Genomic DNA, 14,845 nt, shown 5'->3' with positions numbered 1-14,845 from the left:
ACTACTTATGTATTGGGACGTAGGTTGGGTTTTTTTAGCATAAGTAACTGACAATGATCTTTAATTTTGTAGTAAGACACTCTTTTCTTTGTTGTTTCAAAATAACATAGGAAGTTATTTCAGGTGATACAACAGAAGTGTCCGAAGAAATTGATGTAATGTATACACCTCCTAGAAGTACTATGGAAGAAAAAGGTAATGAAACTGCCTATTCTGGGCAATTTTCTGAACCCATACTGAATGATAATTTTTTCTCATTATGAATGATTCTGAGAGAAACTGGGGACTTGATCACAGTTTGATCCCAGCAAATATTTGTGTGTATTCTCTAGTTGCTGTCAAATAATGGATTAATCCCAGTTCCTTCAACAGTGAGAGCAGGTTTGGTGTTTCTGCTGTGCCATCACCCATCCGTTCCATTACTGCTTCAGTATGTACCTTGAGTAGGAAAGCTAATAGCAAATAAACAGGTGGATAGGGAAATAGCATGATCAGGGTAGGTGACAAGAAAAACTTCTCCTACCTCTAACCACAGATAAGAGGTGTCCTTCAATGGAAAAAAAAAAAAAACCCACATGTTCACCATCAAAATCAGTCCTGTTTGTTTCCAACCAGGAAAGAGCATGCAGGTTCCACTGTCGTAGTTGACTTAATTGCACTAAAATAAATAATAAAAGATTATATGTCCATAGTGTTAATTTTGGCTTTGATGTAACTTCACTCTGTCTTTGTGTGAACAGTGTGAGTATCTTCTCTAATGTTAGTTTGACCTATTAATAGTTTTGTCTCTCCAGCGAGCATGTTGACAAGTCTGAAACTGTTCTGCAATGAGCTTGTCTCCTCAGCTCCCTGTTTCATGACGTGTGGGAGAAAATTAAGTAGCTTGTATTTATCTTACCATTTTACAGCAAGTCACACTCCTGAGCTTTTGGTTTTACCTTAAATTAGTAGACCTGTCTGATTCATCTAATGTTAGAGAAGCATTTTGGTAGACCAGTTTGTTGCTGCAAGGCAAACTGTTAATTTCTGATGGATGTTTTTAGGGAATTTGGGGCTGCAAACTGAAATAATGCTTTTAGTGCAGAGGTTGTGCCTTTTACCTTTTTCTTTGTCTAATAAAACAAAGGTGTACAGTTTCTCTTCTTGGGTTTTTTTGTATGTGTGAAGATGAATTTACCATTGAACAAGAAATGTCTGAAAAGGAAAAGCATGGTCTAGAATCAAATGCAAATTCTCCAGAGGTGAGTGGTATTATTCATATTAACTAGCTGAGATAATGCAGGTTCACACTGAAAATAAGTGGTTTGTCTTTGTATATTATTTATAGGAATACTAAAACTTTGACTTCACCAACACAGAAATAACTGTGGAGATTTATGTTTGGTACTTTACAGTACCAAAGACTTAGGTAATTCTGTGTCACAAGGTATAAACTCACAGACCATAAAGCGCCAGTGGCTGATTATTGAAGTAGAAGTAACTCCCTTCCTACATTTAATAGTCCTTATGAATTGTGTAGAAAGCAATTCTGTAGGGTTGTATTGTTTAAAAATCATGTTTTCTGAAAACCTTGTAACTGAGATGTGGAACATTTAGTCATTAGTAAATACGACTTGGTTTTACAAAAATACTATCACTCAACAATTTTAAAACCTTTTGTTATCTCATAGGCGCATATACTTGTGATATTCTATGGTGGTGGTTGTAAACAAATGCCTGAACCCTAGAGATTAAAACTGTTGGCCCCTAGAAATGACATAGGTCTCATAAAGACGTTGAGTTTTTGTCATTTGTGGGTTTTGCTTCTAATCTGGAAGCAGAAGAAAACTTTAAGTGAACAAATGTAACCATTTATTCTTTGAGTTTCAGTTAGATGCCTTGCAGGGGGAGGCATCACTTCAGTAATGCTGAATGAGGCACTTTAACCTTCTTTCCTTGTAAATAGGAGAAAATCTGTTACTGGGGATTTTGTGGTCTGAGATTGGGGATCTTTGTGATCTGAACATCTGACCACATTCATTACTTAGAGTTGTCTTTCAAAGCTTAAACTTCAAAGTAAGGGGCCTTTTCTACTAAAGGCCATGTTTATATAGAGAACATCACTAATCTGTACATTGGGATAACTAGTATACTGACTTTTTTAATAGCACTTGCTTAACTGCTATAAAATGTAGCCTGTGCTGTATGGCATTGGGGAAAGGGGCTCACGAGATGCAAAGTTTGGAGTTCTTTTAGGACTGAAAAGATGTGGTGGGATGTATAGCGTAAGGCAGCGGCATTTGTTAAGACCAAGTGATAGAGTTGCTGTGGGGAAGGGGGCAGAAGGCACTGTGTTCTCAGGCATGCTTTGTGCCCAAGGGCAGCCACAGAGAATTCTGTATAATTGGGAGTTGTCTGGTTTCTTTTCAGCTACATCAATGGATTTTGTAACAGGCAGTGTCTCTTCCTATGAAACCTGCCTCTGTATTTTCAAACTGACAAGCAGTACTGCCACTATCGCATCATGAAGTTAGCAGCAATCTTTTGTATTGTATTGTTCAAATGCTATATGTCAATTACAGCAACTGAACTATTTTTGTCCTTTAATAGGAAAACCAGCCTGTAATACTGAAACGGAAGAGGGGAAGGCCTCGTAAATACCCTCTTGAAGCTGTACAGCCTGGTGGTAAGTAGTTCATAATACCTGTGCAGAAAAACAACACAAGTAGTGACATTCAAGTTCTGAATTCATATTTCTTCCCTTAGGTGGGGAGTCAAAAGCTGATATGAGCACTGGGAATGTAAGTGCCTTTATTTTGTTTGAGTGTATTTAAACACAGTAATTCAAGAGCCATTTATCTGTTTAACAGTTAACAGTATTTCAGAAACATGGAAAACTTGGTAATGGAGTTCAGTCTAAGCAAACAAAAACTAATAATAGTATCTCCTAATACAGCAGAATTTGTAAGCAAAATAAACTATTAAGTCAGAATATGGCAAATAACCTAGCAGGATCAGACTTAGTACAACATAACACAAATCTAAGTGTTTCACTGGCTATTAATACACTTGTACGCAGGGTGAAACTCTGATTGTGTGCGCACATGTCTTTTAATTTTTGCTGAGAATAGTTTTGGCCTGAAGAGCAAGGGTGACTGTTTCGAAAACTTGAAAATTTTTTCCCCTTGACTGAACCTATCATAATAATAGGTCATAGTAACTCTAATATCTGTAAAATAAAGTATTGTGTAAATCAGTTGTATTATCTGTATTTTACAGTATGGACAGTTCATTCAAAAGATAGAAACATGCTGGTTAGTAACTTAAAAACTCATGGAACATACCACTGTCTTTTAAAGCTCAGCAATATCTTGATTTCTTAACCCCTGTGAAGTACATTCACTGCTAAGAAAGTATTCTGGTTGGGAGTGTTTCTGCAAGCCAGTTAGATTGCAGCACAGGGTAGTAATAGATCAGGCATATTTGTGGAGTATGACTAGTTGGATTTATTCTGGTGAAAGGTTCCACTCTTGTGAATTCCCTTATGTCAGAATCAATGTTATTGCATAGAAAGGAGGTGATTTTAAAATCAAAGTTGTATTGAAACTCATGTTTTCTTCCTGCTTGCCTGGTGAGCACCAGCTGGCGTGGGTGTCAGAAGTCTTGGTAATTCACCTAGGTTATAGGTAGCAGGAGTTCTTATCCCTGCTTGTTCTGTCCCCACAGCATTTAGGTGGCCCTTTGAGTCCTGTCCTTTCTACGTCTGGTGGAGTTTTGTTTCAGAATTACTAATTTTTCCTAATTGATTCCCGCCCGCCCCCCTCAAGTTCAAATTGCAGTTTGAAATGCAGTTTGAACTGGTGTGGTTTTTGGTGTTTGGGTGGGTGGAATTTTTTGAGTTTGGTATTTTGGCAGGGAGGCATTGTTTGTGGTTTGTTCTGTTTTTCAAATAAATTTAAAACTGATTTTAAATTACCCCTCAGAAATAGATACATGTTGGCACCCTCAGTACTGGAACAAAATTATCTTGTTCTAGTTCAGCTGCTTATTTAAAGGTCTTGTACCTCTTAGTGATGACTGATTGCTGTGTTAGTCAGCTGTGGGCTGGCTCCAGGAGGAGCGCTATCTGCCCTTCATCTGAGAAAATGGTTCTGTAAGGTGAGATACTATCTTTGCATGACAGTTTCCCCTAGGCTGCTTTGAGAACAGGTTGCTATTTCAAAGGAAGCGTAGACATCCTAGTGTAGTTCAGTGATGAAAGCAGCTGGATTTTTTTGACAGTCAACATAGGAGATTATGTAATTATACATAGCTCTTTCTGCATTCTGAGTAAATAAAGAATTCTGGTGATCTTGTAATTCTGCAAGCCTGTTGGTGATTATATAAAGGGACTGCACTTTTTTTGTACTGTTGATAATTAAGTTTTTAGAAATATGTTTGAAACTCCTTTTAACATTGTGTCTTTTATTGCAGTGACTTTAGTGTCAGGTTGCAGAAACTGCTATGATTTGTTTATGGGCTGATTTGACTCATTTCAAATTTTCATCATGAATGGAAAACTGCATGCTGCTGTTAAACTCAGTAAAAACTTTCTGTATGCTTATTAGAATGTTCATGTTTTCTAGATTTGCAGGTATGTTCTACTATGAATGGAAGCAAGTTTCTGTGTTTTTGTAATATAATTCTGGAGTTTTCTGGTTTTCTTTGAATTAAAAACCCCACCGTTTTTGGGTTTTTTGTTCATTTCAGCTGCAGTTTCCTATCTTTGCAAGTAGAGGGAAAACACCTCAAACGGGTAAGCAAATGGCATCTGCTTTAACAAATAAAAGACAGAAGAAATAGAAGAGAGTTTTCCAGAAAATCACATGGGTCTGTCCAAAACATCATTTCTGGCAGTCCGTATTATCTACATATGAAAACATCTGAGTAAACAGAACAGTGAAGACTTGTCCCTATTTCCTACTGAGTTTTTAATTTTAAAAAAGAGCAGCTTGATAAGAACTTGTTTCAAAGACACAGCAGCACTGTTAAGTGCTGAATAATACACTGCAGAACATACCAAATAATTAGTTTGTTTGGATAGGCCCATGATAGAGCTTCAGAGGAAGGTAGGTACCACATCGAACTGGTTCTTAGTGACTGCTTTCCATTTCTGCTTATTTTCTTGCGTGCAACAACTATCAGTCATACTACATTAACTGCTTTAAAATTTTCAAATATTGTTCAGTTAATTGGATTATCTGTGGATATGTGTCTAAAGAGCTTAGTGGTAGCTTGGGACATTTCTTTCCTTTTTCACAACTGCTGTAAGATCTTTAGAAGATGGCTGCTTAGCTTTACTCAGAAATGTACTTTTAGTGCTTCAAACAAGTCAAAGTGAGAGACTTCTATTTCTCATATTCAAACGCGATTTGCAAGAGGTCAGACTTTGAATTTTAAATGGCATAGTTAATTTTTCATGTGTATGGAGTCTGAACTGTACTGGTTTAAATGTGTTTTTTTAATTATGGCCGTTCATAAAATAGACTTTAAAATACATTCAGAAAGCAGATGAACCTGAAAGGCAGGTTAAAAAACAGTTTGTAAGCAAATGCAAACATTCATGCAACAAATCTGAGAAAACAAGTCTTCAAAACAAATATTCTGGAGCTTCCAAAAATTTAGGTTTCTACAGAGGTATTAATCTGGCTGCATTGCACATATGGACTATTCCCTATTTTCTCTGCATTTTTTAAAATGTCAGCTTTAATCCACATGCTTCAGAATTGTCTCTGGAGGATTAGGTGGTTGTGTTGTACTTGGTTTCTGCCAACTGCAAAGAGAACAGACAAGAATGCGAAAAAGGTGTAAAAGTGCACTCTGGTTTGCTTTTTATTGAAAAGGACAGGCACCTGATTTTGTACCTAAAGCTTAAATTTAGTGTGTTAAGTAGCATTTTGTTTTCCAGGGAAAAGACTGTTGATATCAAAGCAACTAAGAAGAGTGTGTAAAGTGGATGAAATATCCTGTTAAACTTTTCATCATATGTTAACATTCATGTGAGGAAAGGGGTCGAAAACCCCTGGCAGTGAAAAGAAAACAAAGTGGAATCCCTCTGTGCAGTTCACTTATTCGGGTAATTTCTGGGTGTTCCACACAAGCATTTGCAATAGGGAGAGACTCCATGTAGAGCGGGAAGCAGAGTTTCTTAGTTTCTTTTCAGTGAGTATAACTCATGCAGTTACGAGACATCTGGTTTCTGAAGGCAGCAGCCTCCCATAACACTGACACTGAACTTGAAACTGAAACTATTTTGCACTAATCAGTAGTTGTTCTTGAAAATTTAGTGAGAATTTAAAATACTATAGCTTACTGTTTTTATACTTATATTGAGGCAAAAGTACTACACTCGTATATTTTAAAGAGAGGGTTAAATGTCTGTTAAAAGGCATATCTTGTAGTTACATGGAGTATTCTTCAATCAAAAATCGTTTTGCTGCAGATTTGCCAAAACATACCAGAATTGTGAAGTATCTGTCTTTTGAACACAACGGTGCTAATAAATATTGTTTGTGTTGTTAGACTTATTTTTTGTTAAGGACTTAATACAGTGGACAGTCCTATGCTTTATTGCATTTCTTTGTTGATTAGTTAAACATCTTTGTGTTTTATTTCATTTGCTTTTGTGTAGGGGTTTTTCCCCATAACCTTAACAAAGGAGGTCCAGAAAACTTGCATGTGGATTTTAGAATATTTCTGCTCTGAGATCTATTTTTGATCCATTGCATTGACATTCTTCTGTTTGTTCTATCAGTCTAATTGGTAATGGGTTTACAGTTCGTGTCATCTCTTGTGTAGCTTTCAGAAATCAAAAATAGGCAGTAATTTTATGGCCAAGGAAAAAAGGTATAAAAATTTGGTTTTCTTTAGGTTGCTTCGCTCCTTTTATTGCTAAAGATTTTCATTCTTGCAGTGTTGCAGATAATTCCATTTGACAAAGCTCAAAAGCTTTGTAAAATAATCTTATTGTAGAGTTAGTCAGGGTAGAAGTGGTAAGCATCTACCACAGAAGAGAGGCTGGGTTGACGCATAAGTTGTAGAGTTATAAATGTGTTTTAATATCCGTAGGCCAGTCTGAGAAGTACTGAATTGGAAGTAAGAAGTACTTCAGCAGAGGAAGTAGTGTAATTTGCATACCAGGTTTTAGATGGGGTTTAAGTATTGTCTTTTTGAGCTACAGCCATCTTGGTGCTTCACCGTGGACATAGTTAAGCACTAGAACAGATTGCCTGGAAGACCATGTTCTCAGAGACTTTCAAAATTGGATTGAACAGGATCCTCAGTAGTATGAGCAGATCAATTAATTTAGCCATGCTTTGAACAGGAGGTTGGACTAGATGACCTCCAGAGGCCCCTTCCAAGCTAAATTTTTCTGTGATTCTGTAATTGGTTGACAGTAGTTAAAAGGGGTAAGTAACTTTTGCTTTTCCATTAAAACAAAACAGCATATACAACAAAGCAGTAAATAATGTCAGTCATATAAAGCCTTACTGCTTGAAAAAAAACCCTGATTATTGTCCAAGTCTCTGTATATAACAACAAAATACAACAAAGCCATATTCTAAATTACATAGAGACTTTAAATGTTTTCTGAGCTTCCATGATGTTTATGCAAAGTTGACAGAGTTTGAAAGAACTCCTTTTTAAACTGATTGGCGAAAGATTTGAAGTTCAGGATTACGTTTTGTTCTTTCTTTTTAGGTACAGACTTATCTAATAAGAAAGAAACAACAAATGTAAGTGCAACCATTTTAATTTGTAAGTTTATAAGCAGTATGTAATGAAAAATGTCTGTCTTCTATTTAAATTAAATTGGTCTTGCTTTACTCGCTTCCATTTTATTTTTCAGGAAGATGAAGCTGAGAAAGCAGAAATGACTGTGCGTAAAAGAGGAAGAAAGCCTAGGCGTTCTCTGGCTCAATCAGAGGAAACTGGTAAAAACATAAAACTGCTGTTCCTAATAGAAGATAGTACTGTGCCTTTTTGTTTACTAATAGCAACAAGATAAGCTTTATGCAATTTTCCTTTCTTGAGGAAAAATCATTGACTTACAGCTAGTGTAAATATTATGTAAATATGTGTAAATTGCTGTAATCTCATGTCAGAATTGCTACATCCCAGATGCTTCTATAAAGCCTCATGAATTTTCTATGAATTCTGGCTATGAGCTGCATAAGTAAACTATGGTGAATGTGTTACCAAGATTAAGTCAAACAAGTGTGAATTAAAAATGTTGAAGCATAAAGGAAATGGAAAATCACTTACTTAAAATGGGATTTATGAATAGGATACCTTTTCTAAACTAAGTGTCCATATCCTTTTGGAGGGCTTTTGGAAAATTATAGCACATGTGTAACATTTTACATGGACAGAAACACTGGAGCCAGAAAGAAAACGTCAGAAATTAACATCTTCTGAGGACGAACTAAAAGAGCTGGAAGAAGGTGAGGAAGAAGATGGTGAGGAAGACGATGAAGCACATTCTGGGGCCACAACTAGATCAGCCACAAGATTAGAGGCTCAAAGGTAACTGTGTGTAGACACACTGATAGCAAGTTTTTTTTCTCCATTGTTCTCAGTCGTCATGGGGTTTGTTTGGGGGTGAAGTTTTTTTGTTGCTTGCTTTTTTGCCCCCTCCCCCCCCCCCCCTTTTTTTTTAAACTGATGACAGCTTCCCAAATAATTTTGATTCTAATTCTAGTACCACTCTTCTAGGGATGAAGATACAAAGGGGAGGTGGGGAAACTGTTAGGGTCTCAAAAAACATACTTGAACATGTCAGAAAGGAAGAATTGATGCTGTTGGCAGTCTATCCTAGTGATGTCTCAAAAGTTGAAACTAAGCGCATTATTTATTGATAGGTAAAAAGGGACTTCTGACTTGACTGTGCAATTCACTATCTGATATTTGGAGTTGGAACAAGGTGAAAATATAATTACCCTTGTCTTTCTCTTTTTCCAAACATTATCCAAGTTAAATAGGTGAATCTGCAGTAGTGGAGGATTTGATTCCTAGTATGGTGGTCTGCAGGCTCAGAGGGCAACCTTACTTACTGCAAGTGTGGTAGCAAGATTTCTGTTTTCAAGAAGCTGTTCTTCATCTCCCTTAGCACAGGCCTGCCTTTTTGCAGGCAAACTGTATTATAGCAGAGCTCATCCTCTTGACTTGGTTGTGGAAACAAAGAGATATCAGCTTTGGGAAGTTTTGATTTCCTGTTGCTGCTTTCCTGAACAAAATTGGAGTCCAGGCTGTGTTCTTCTTGTTTGTTGTGCAATTTCTGTAAATTCAATGGATTTGCTTCATTTGTAAGGATATTGTATTGTATGTTAGCCTTTGGAGCTTATTTGAAGCACTGTTCAAAGTATGCTCTTGAGCTCAGAATTTCAGAGCTGAATCAGAAAGCAGTTATGTAGTCTTCATTTAAATAAAAACTGTGAAGGATTAACTTTACCACTTAGTAAACAACGGTTTGGTTATGGTAAAGGCAAAGGGACTTCCTTTAGTCCCACTTAATTTTTAACTTTAAAATTGTAATAAAAGTTTATAGATATTACTAGTTTTCTGATAGCTTGTGGAAACATCTACTCTTTTATTTATGATTTGTTTGGTTGGTGTCTCAGATTTCCAATGCTATCTTTCTAGCTCTGACTGTAACAAAGCACCTCTATCTTAAGGTGCTGCAAACAGTCTGCATTTTGTAAGTAGTGTTTGGGAATAATTCTGTGGAAGGGGAGGCTGCTTCATCTTCAGCATTGCTAGATTATAGTTTTCTCTGAGTTAAGTAACCTGTTTTCCAAACTATGAATTAGGTTGCTAGTGACCAGTTTTTCATGTTTCTGAATGGGTGGATACTGAAGCTGATAAGAGTTCTTTCTTTACACTGAATAAACAAATTCTCTTCTTCTGCAGCCTGTTTGCCTTTGCTTTTGTTTTTCTGCTAGTACTACAAGCTATTTTATTTAAACATGGTCAGTTATGTACCAGAATTATTGCAGACTTGGAACAAAGATTTTTATTTAGTTAAATAATAAATATTGTCAGTAAATTAGCCTTTTGATTCTGCACTTGATATGAAAATACACAGCTCAGCATTGCAGTTTGTGTCTCAAAGCATGCAAATGTATTTTTCAGTTTCTTTTGGTAACTCTGATTTACTTGTTGCAAATACTATGCAGTCTTAATTTTCTGGGCTTGCAATACAAGAAGAAAGTGACTTGGTAGAAGTATTTTGTTATACATACATTCATCATTCTTTTGTATTACAGAAAGCAGCCCAGCAAGCCAACCACACGTGCAACTTCTAAAGGCAGCAGTCCAAGTTCAGTTTCTCCTAGAAAACGACAAAACCTAGCAGCAAAAAAAAGATCTCCAAGTGATATAAAAATTAATAAATCTCCTCCATTGACACAGTAAGTATTTAAGTTGAATCCACTTCTGTTATTTGTTTTGGAAGCTGCTGCACTGATAGTTTCCTTATATGTAATAATACTGCTTCAAAATCTGAACAGTGGTCTAGCTGTTCTTGCATTCTGCACCATTGTAATATACAAAAGCTTTTGAAGGATTTTCTTCTGGTTTATGTTTTTTATTTTTCTTCATTTCTTTAATATTTGGAAGGCTAGAATTTTTTTCTTTGTCCTCAGAAACCTCTTAGGAGAATCTGAAAAGGCTGTTATGCAGTATTTTAACTTGAGCTGTGATTATTTCCTGAATACTGTGGGAAGAGCAGCTGTAGTTCAGGTTAAAGCAACATACAATGACATGATTCTGATGCTTCAAAGGTCTTGCTAAGATCAGCTGATAAAAGAGAAGAAACTGAGAGTCCTTATGTCAAGTTTTGAAAATATTTCCTTTTCCCTCCTTCCCTGGTACACTTTCTAATTTTTAAATTTGAGGTCACAGTGTAGAATCCCAAGGGAGTAATAAATGGGATGCACAGTTGCTAGTTTACCCATAAAATTAGTTATATGCCAAATACGATTAGTTTTCATCCACTCTGAAATGTTGCAATATCTTCCAACTGAACCTCAAGAACATGTGTATCATGCACTGATTGGCTGTCACAGTTCGCCTCATGTTAATTACTGCATGGTAATGAATAGCCAAGAGTTTAAGCCACACTTATAATTAGTTGCAGCAGAACTGTGGCAGGCTTATATATGGATGCTTAACTAGAGGTAAAGGTACATGATGCCTGCCCTTTACTCCCCCTTATGTATGCAGGACTGAAGTCACCATTGCTATTCTCCCGTGAGAGAGGGTATGAGATAATGTAGTTCTTTATATTCTGTTATAATCCACAAGTCTTTCCAAAAGAAAGAGGAGGGAGGAGGAGAGGTCTAGCCCCATATTCTACATCAGAAGCACTCTCCAACATACAGAATGAGTATGCAGTATCCTGGTAAGATGTGATGGGAGCATGCAAGGGTTCCCTATGGTCTGTGCTTGTGTGTAATGTTTTAGTAGTAAGCTTTTAAAAAATATATCCTCATAATTCATCAGAGATAGACAGCTAAGTTCCATCTTCTAAACAGGATTGTGCCTGATGACCCTTTCTGCTAAAATAATTATTAATCCTGCTTTTCAGGTTGAAGGTGCAGTCTACCAAGCGTAAGAGGGAAGACAGCCCAACAGTAGTACGGAGAAAAGGCCAGCAGAAAACAGAGGAAACACCACTAAAGAAAGCAAAACGATAATCTTTACCAGCTAGTACTGTTCATGGAAGAGTCAAAAGAATAAAAACATTTGTGCTTCTATTTTTTTTTAAAGCAAAGGGATTTGCACGTGCTTGTTTCAGAGCTCTAAGTTAATCAATGCAGTACTTTTAAGTTACATTTTAAACAGCTTTATAAACTATTGTTTATACAGAATATTATGTACATTTATTTCAGATGAAAAATAAGTTTACTTTGTATCTGAATGAAAAACAAAGTAGTTATATATTTTATCACTGACTTGGAAAGTTGGAGTTTCCCAATGTGACATGCTAATGCAGATGCTTCCAACCCATGAGGCACCCCTGGGCCTACTAAGACACTTTGTATATAAACTTGTAAAAATAGGTTGTATTTTACTCTGTGTATGAATCTAATCGATGATGGACATTTTATTTATTATATGGAAAGCATTGGTCTGTAAACTTTAGTATATACCTTAGGTTTTTTTAATTATATATTTTACATTCTATGCAGATGTCCGTAGGAAACTTCCCCTCCGCTCCCCCAGGGCTGTCTAAAACCTGAAGTTCTCTAAAATATGCTCAGACAGTCAGTAAAGTATTTTTCTCGCATGCATTAAAGTAGTTTAGCATAGTGAAAGGGACTTGGCTCCTTTCTGTCCACATTTGTGACAAAGTATAACATTTAAAATGTAATCTTACTAGATTATATTTTCACTTGTGAGTTTACTACCAATCTCAAGAAACAAATAGTATTAGGTTAGATTTATTCACAGTCAGCCAACACCACCCTGAAATGAAACAGTTTTATTTTGCAACTAAACATCTGTTCTTTCAGTATTTGTCTTTTTCAACAAAGAGGGACCCATTGAAATCAAATTTCACTACTCCTAACTATAGAGCTTCAGCATTTTATGTTACATTTTATACACAGGTATTAAAAACAGAACCTGGTATTATTGCCAGAATCTTTTTTTAATGTATATTAACTCTGGTAAGAGCAAATGTTCAAGTGACGTTGTATATAAAGTTAAACTTTTCTTATGATCAAATGTGTCTCTTGTTATGGTGTGATGAGTTGCCAAACAATCTGAGATTATTTTAAGTGTTTTGTTGATATTCTGGTTTATAATTAAAAAGCATTCTGGGGGGGTGGAATTTTACTTTCTTTTTTTTTTTTCTCTTTTTCTTTTGTGAGGTTTTTTCAACTTGTTGTAAGGCAGATGTTTCCGTCAGATATTCTGCTTGGTTTCTTACTGAGATTTTTATATAAAAATTATAAAATGTTTGCCAAAAATCTGAGTTGCCATATTTTATTATCCTTTCATTGTATTGCTGTGGAGCTTGTTACAAATGTATTGGGTTGGAGCCATATCTATAAGCTTTACCTGATCAGTGTCTTTAAATGTTTACAGGTGCTTATATTTTAGTGATACAAACAGCAGGGGAAGGACCCAAGTATTTACTTACCTGGCTTAGTACAGCTGGGTAAAAGCAGGTGCACACATGATTAGTTTCCTAACTAAACTTGAGTCTAAAAAAAGAAAACCTCTTTGCTCTGAAAATTATCTCCTTTTGATTTCTACCTTAACTCTGCTGCCATACTAATGTGTACCTTGCTAACATGCTGCTGATATATACCTATATATTACTAACTCTGATGTTTATGCACTGCTTCATACACAGGTGCAGGATAAGTTGAGTTGTTTTGGGGTTTTTTTACCTTTTTTCCCCCTTTGCCCCCTGCAGTATGCATAGACCAAAATCATAGATTTCTTCTCAGCCTTTGTGTTCTGTAAGGGTAAACAAGCTGAACTGTTTGTTTTTCAGTTGGTGCTTTCTAGACTTGATCATATTTGGAATCCTTCCCTGCCTCTCTTCCAGTGTTGTTTCCGTGCACCTGAATGCAGTAGTGAGATTGTTCAGGAGGTGCTAAGGAAGCCCCCCAGCACACTGTATGTTATCACCATTTCATCTTCCCACCGCTGGTCGTGCCTCTCCTGCTGCAGTGCAGTTTATCTTTGCCAGTTTCACAGACACATCCTGATGGATTACAGTGATTGCCAAAGCTCCTGCTTGTCAGATCCTCTTGACTGTGGTCTCATGACCAGTACAGAAATACAGCCCCGAAGATCAATGACAGTCTTGCAGAGCTAACCTCCTGGAAGGCCATCTTCTGTCCTTCCCCTTAGTGTGACGGATAACATTTAGGAATAGCATTTAGGAAAATCCTCTTATCTGTAGACTGTATCTTTGATCACTCATTAAAGTATTCCATAATATGAAGGCATTAAAGGCTTTATCCTTCACCAAGAGACACTTTTACTTACAAGTAGTGGGGGGAAGAAGTGGTAATTCCACAAACCTTTAACAAGCATGCTTCACTTGCTGCATGATGTATGAGGACACCAGCTTCTTGTTCCTTCAATCCTGCCAGGCCACATCACTGTCGATGCATGTTTGGAATGGTGGGGGTTTTTCTTTGCTTAGTAGTTTCAAGTGCCTGTCACCAAAATTACTATTGTATTTTACAGGTACAGTAGTGGTCTGCTGTATTTGGGCATGACTTGGGCATTGAATATTCACAGCTTCCACGTGTTTTGTGTGCTCTGTCTCCCAGAGCCCTTCCTGGGGGAAGAGGGAGTGCAGAGGAATCCCATTGTTCCCTTGGGTGCAGCAAGGGCCCCATCCATCTTGTTCAGAAATCAGGTTTGTAGTCCAACTTGAACCTTGACATCCATATAAAGCAACTGTACTTTCCTACCCTGTGTGAGCTTAGAGAGTTCAGAGAGAGAAAAAAAAAAAAAAGAAAAAAAACCCAACTTCTGCAATGTGATGAAACAATGTCCTGGAAGCGTTCCATGGAGAGATTTGTTCAAAGCAGTTTGTTGCCACCTTTAGTGCAAGAGCATGGCTACTCTGCTACCCAAATAACTTTCTAAACCACTTGGCTGGTTTTATTCCAGTTCCTTCTATTGGAACTGCTTCATTTTTCTTAATATTAAAATACTGAGTGAACCAGAGATGCTGTGGTGGAGGATGGAGTTCAGGTCCCCCCTGCTGAGTGTTACAGAACAAGAACTTGTGTCCTGCTTGCTGTACCTTGGCTACCAGTGTTACCAGCTGACTGGGGGCTAGCTGTCAGTATCT

At 36.9% G+C, this 14,845-nt stretch overlaps 1 protein-coding gene across 9 annotated transcripts in view; it reads left to right on the top strand.

The window, feature by feature from the left end:
* Positions 1-12,992, top strand: part of BOD1L1 (biorientation of chromosomes in cell division 1 like 1) — a 39,235-nt gene extending 26,243 nt beyond the window's left edge. For 4 of the 9 annotated variants that reach the window (XM_040594187.1, XM_040594173.1, XM_040594159.1 and 1 more), the window contains 10 exons: positions 111-195; positions 1,168-1,241; positions 2,590-2,665; positions 2,746-2,780; positions 4,729-4,774; positions 7,720-7,754; positions 7,868-7,952; positions 8,391-8,544; positions 10,284-10,427; positions 11,606-12,992. In XM_040594187.1, coding sequence (XP_040450121.1) covers positions 111-195; positions 1,168-1,241; positions 2,590-2,665; positions 2,746-2,780; positions 4,729-4,774; positions 7,720-7,754; positions 7,868-7,952; positions 8,391-8,544; positions 10,284-10,427; positions 11,606-11,714 — 843 coding nt within the window. In that variant the 3' untranslated portion in view covers positions 11,715-12,992. Of the gene's footprint in view, positions 1-110; positions 196-1,167; positions 1,242-2,589; positions 2,666-2,745; positions 2,781-4,604; positions 4,613-4,728; positions 4,775-7,719; positions 7,755-7,867; positions 7,953-8,344; positions 8,545-10,283; positions 10,428-11,605 lie in introns of those variants that run through there. The other 5 variants (XM_040594166.1, XR_005827908.1, XR_005827912.1 and 2 more) reach the window with 5 other exon arrangements.
* Positions 12,993-14,845: the final 1,853 nt, after the last annotated feature.

This window comes from Falco naumanni, chromosome 1 (assembly GCF_017639655.2).
Source record: "Falco naumanni isolate bFalNau1 chromosome 1, bFalNau1.pat, whole genome shotgun sequence".
NCBI lineage: Eukaryota > Metazoa > Chordata > Aves > Falconiformes > Falconidae > Falco > Falco naumanni.
The sequence above is the reverse complement of the archived record's forward strand: the minus strand, read 5'-3'. Positions and strand labels throughout refer to the sequence as shown.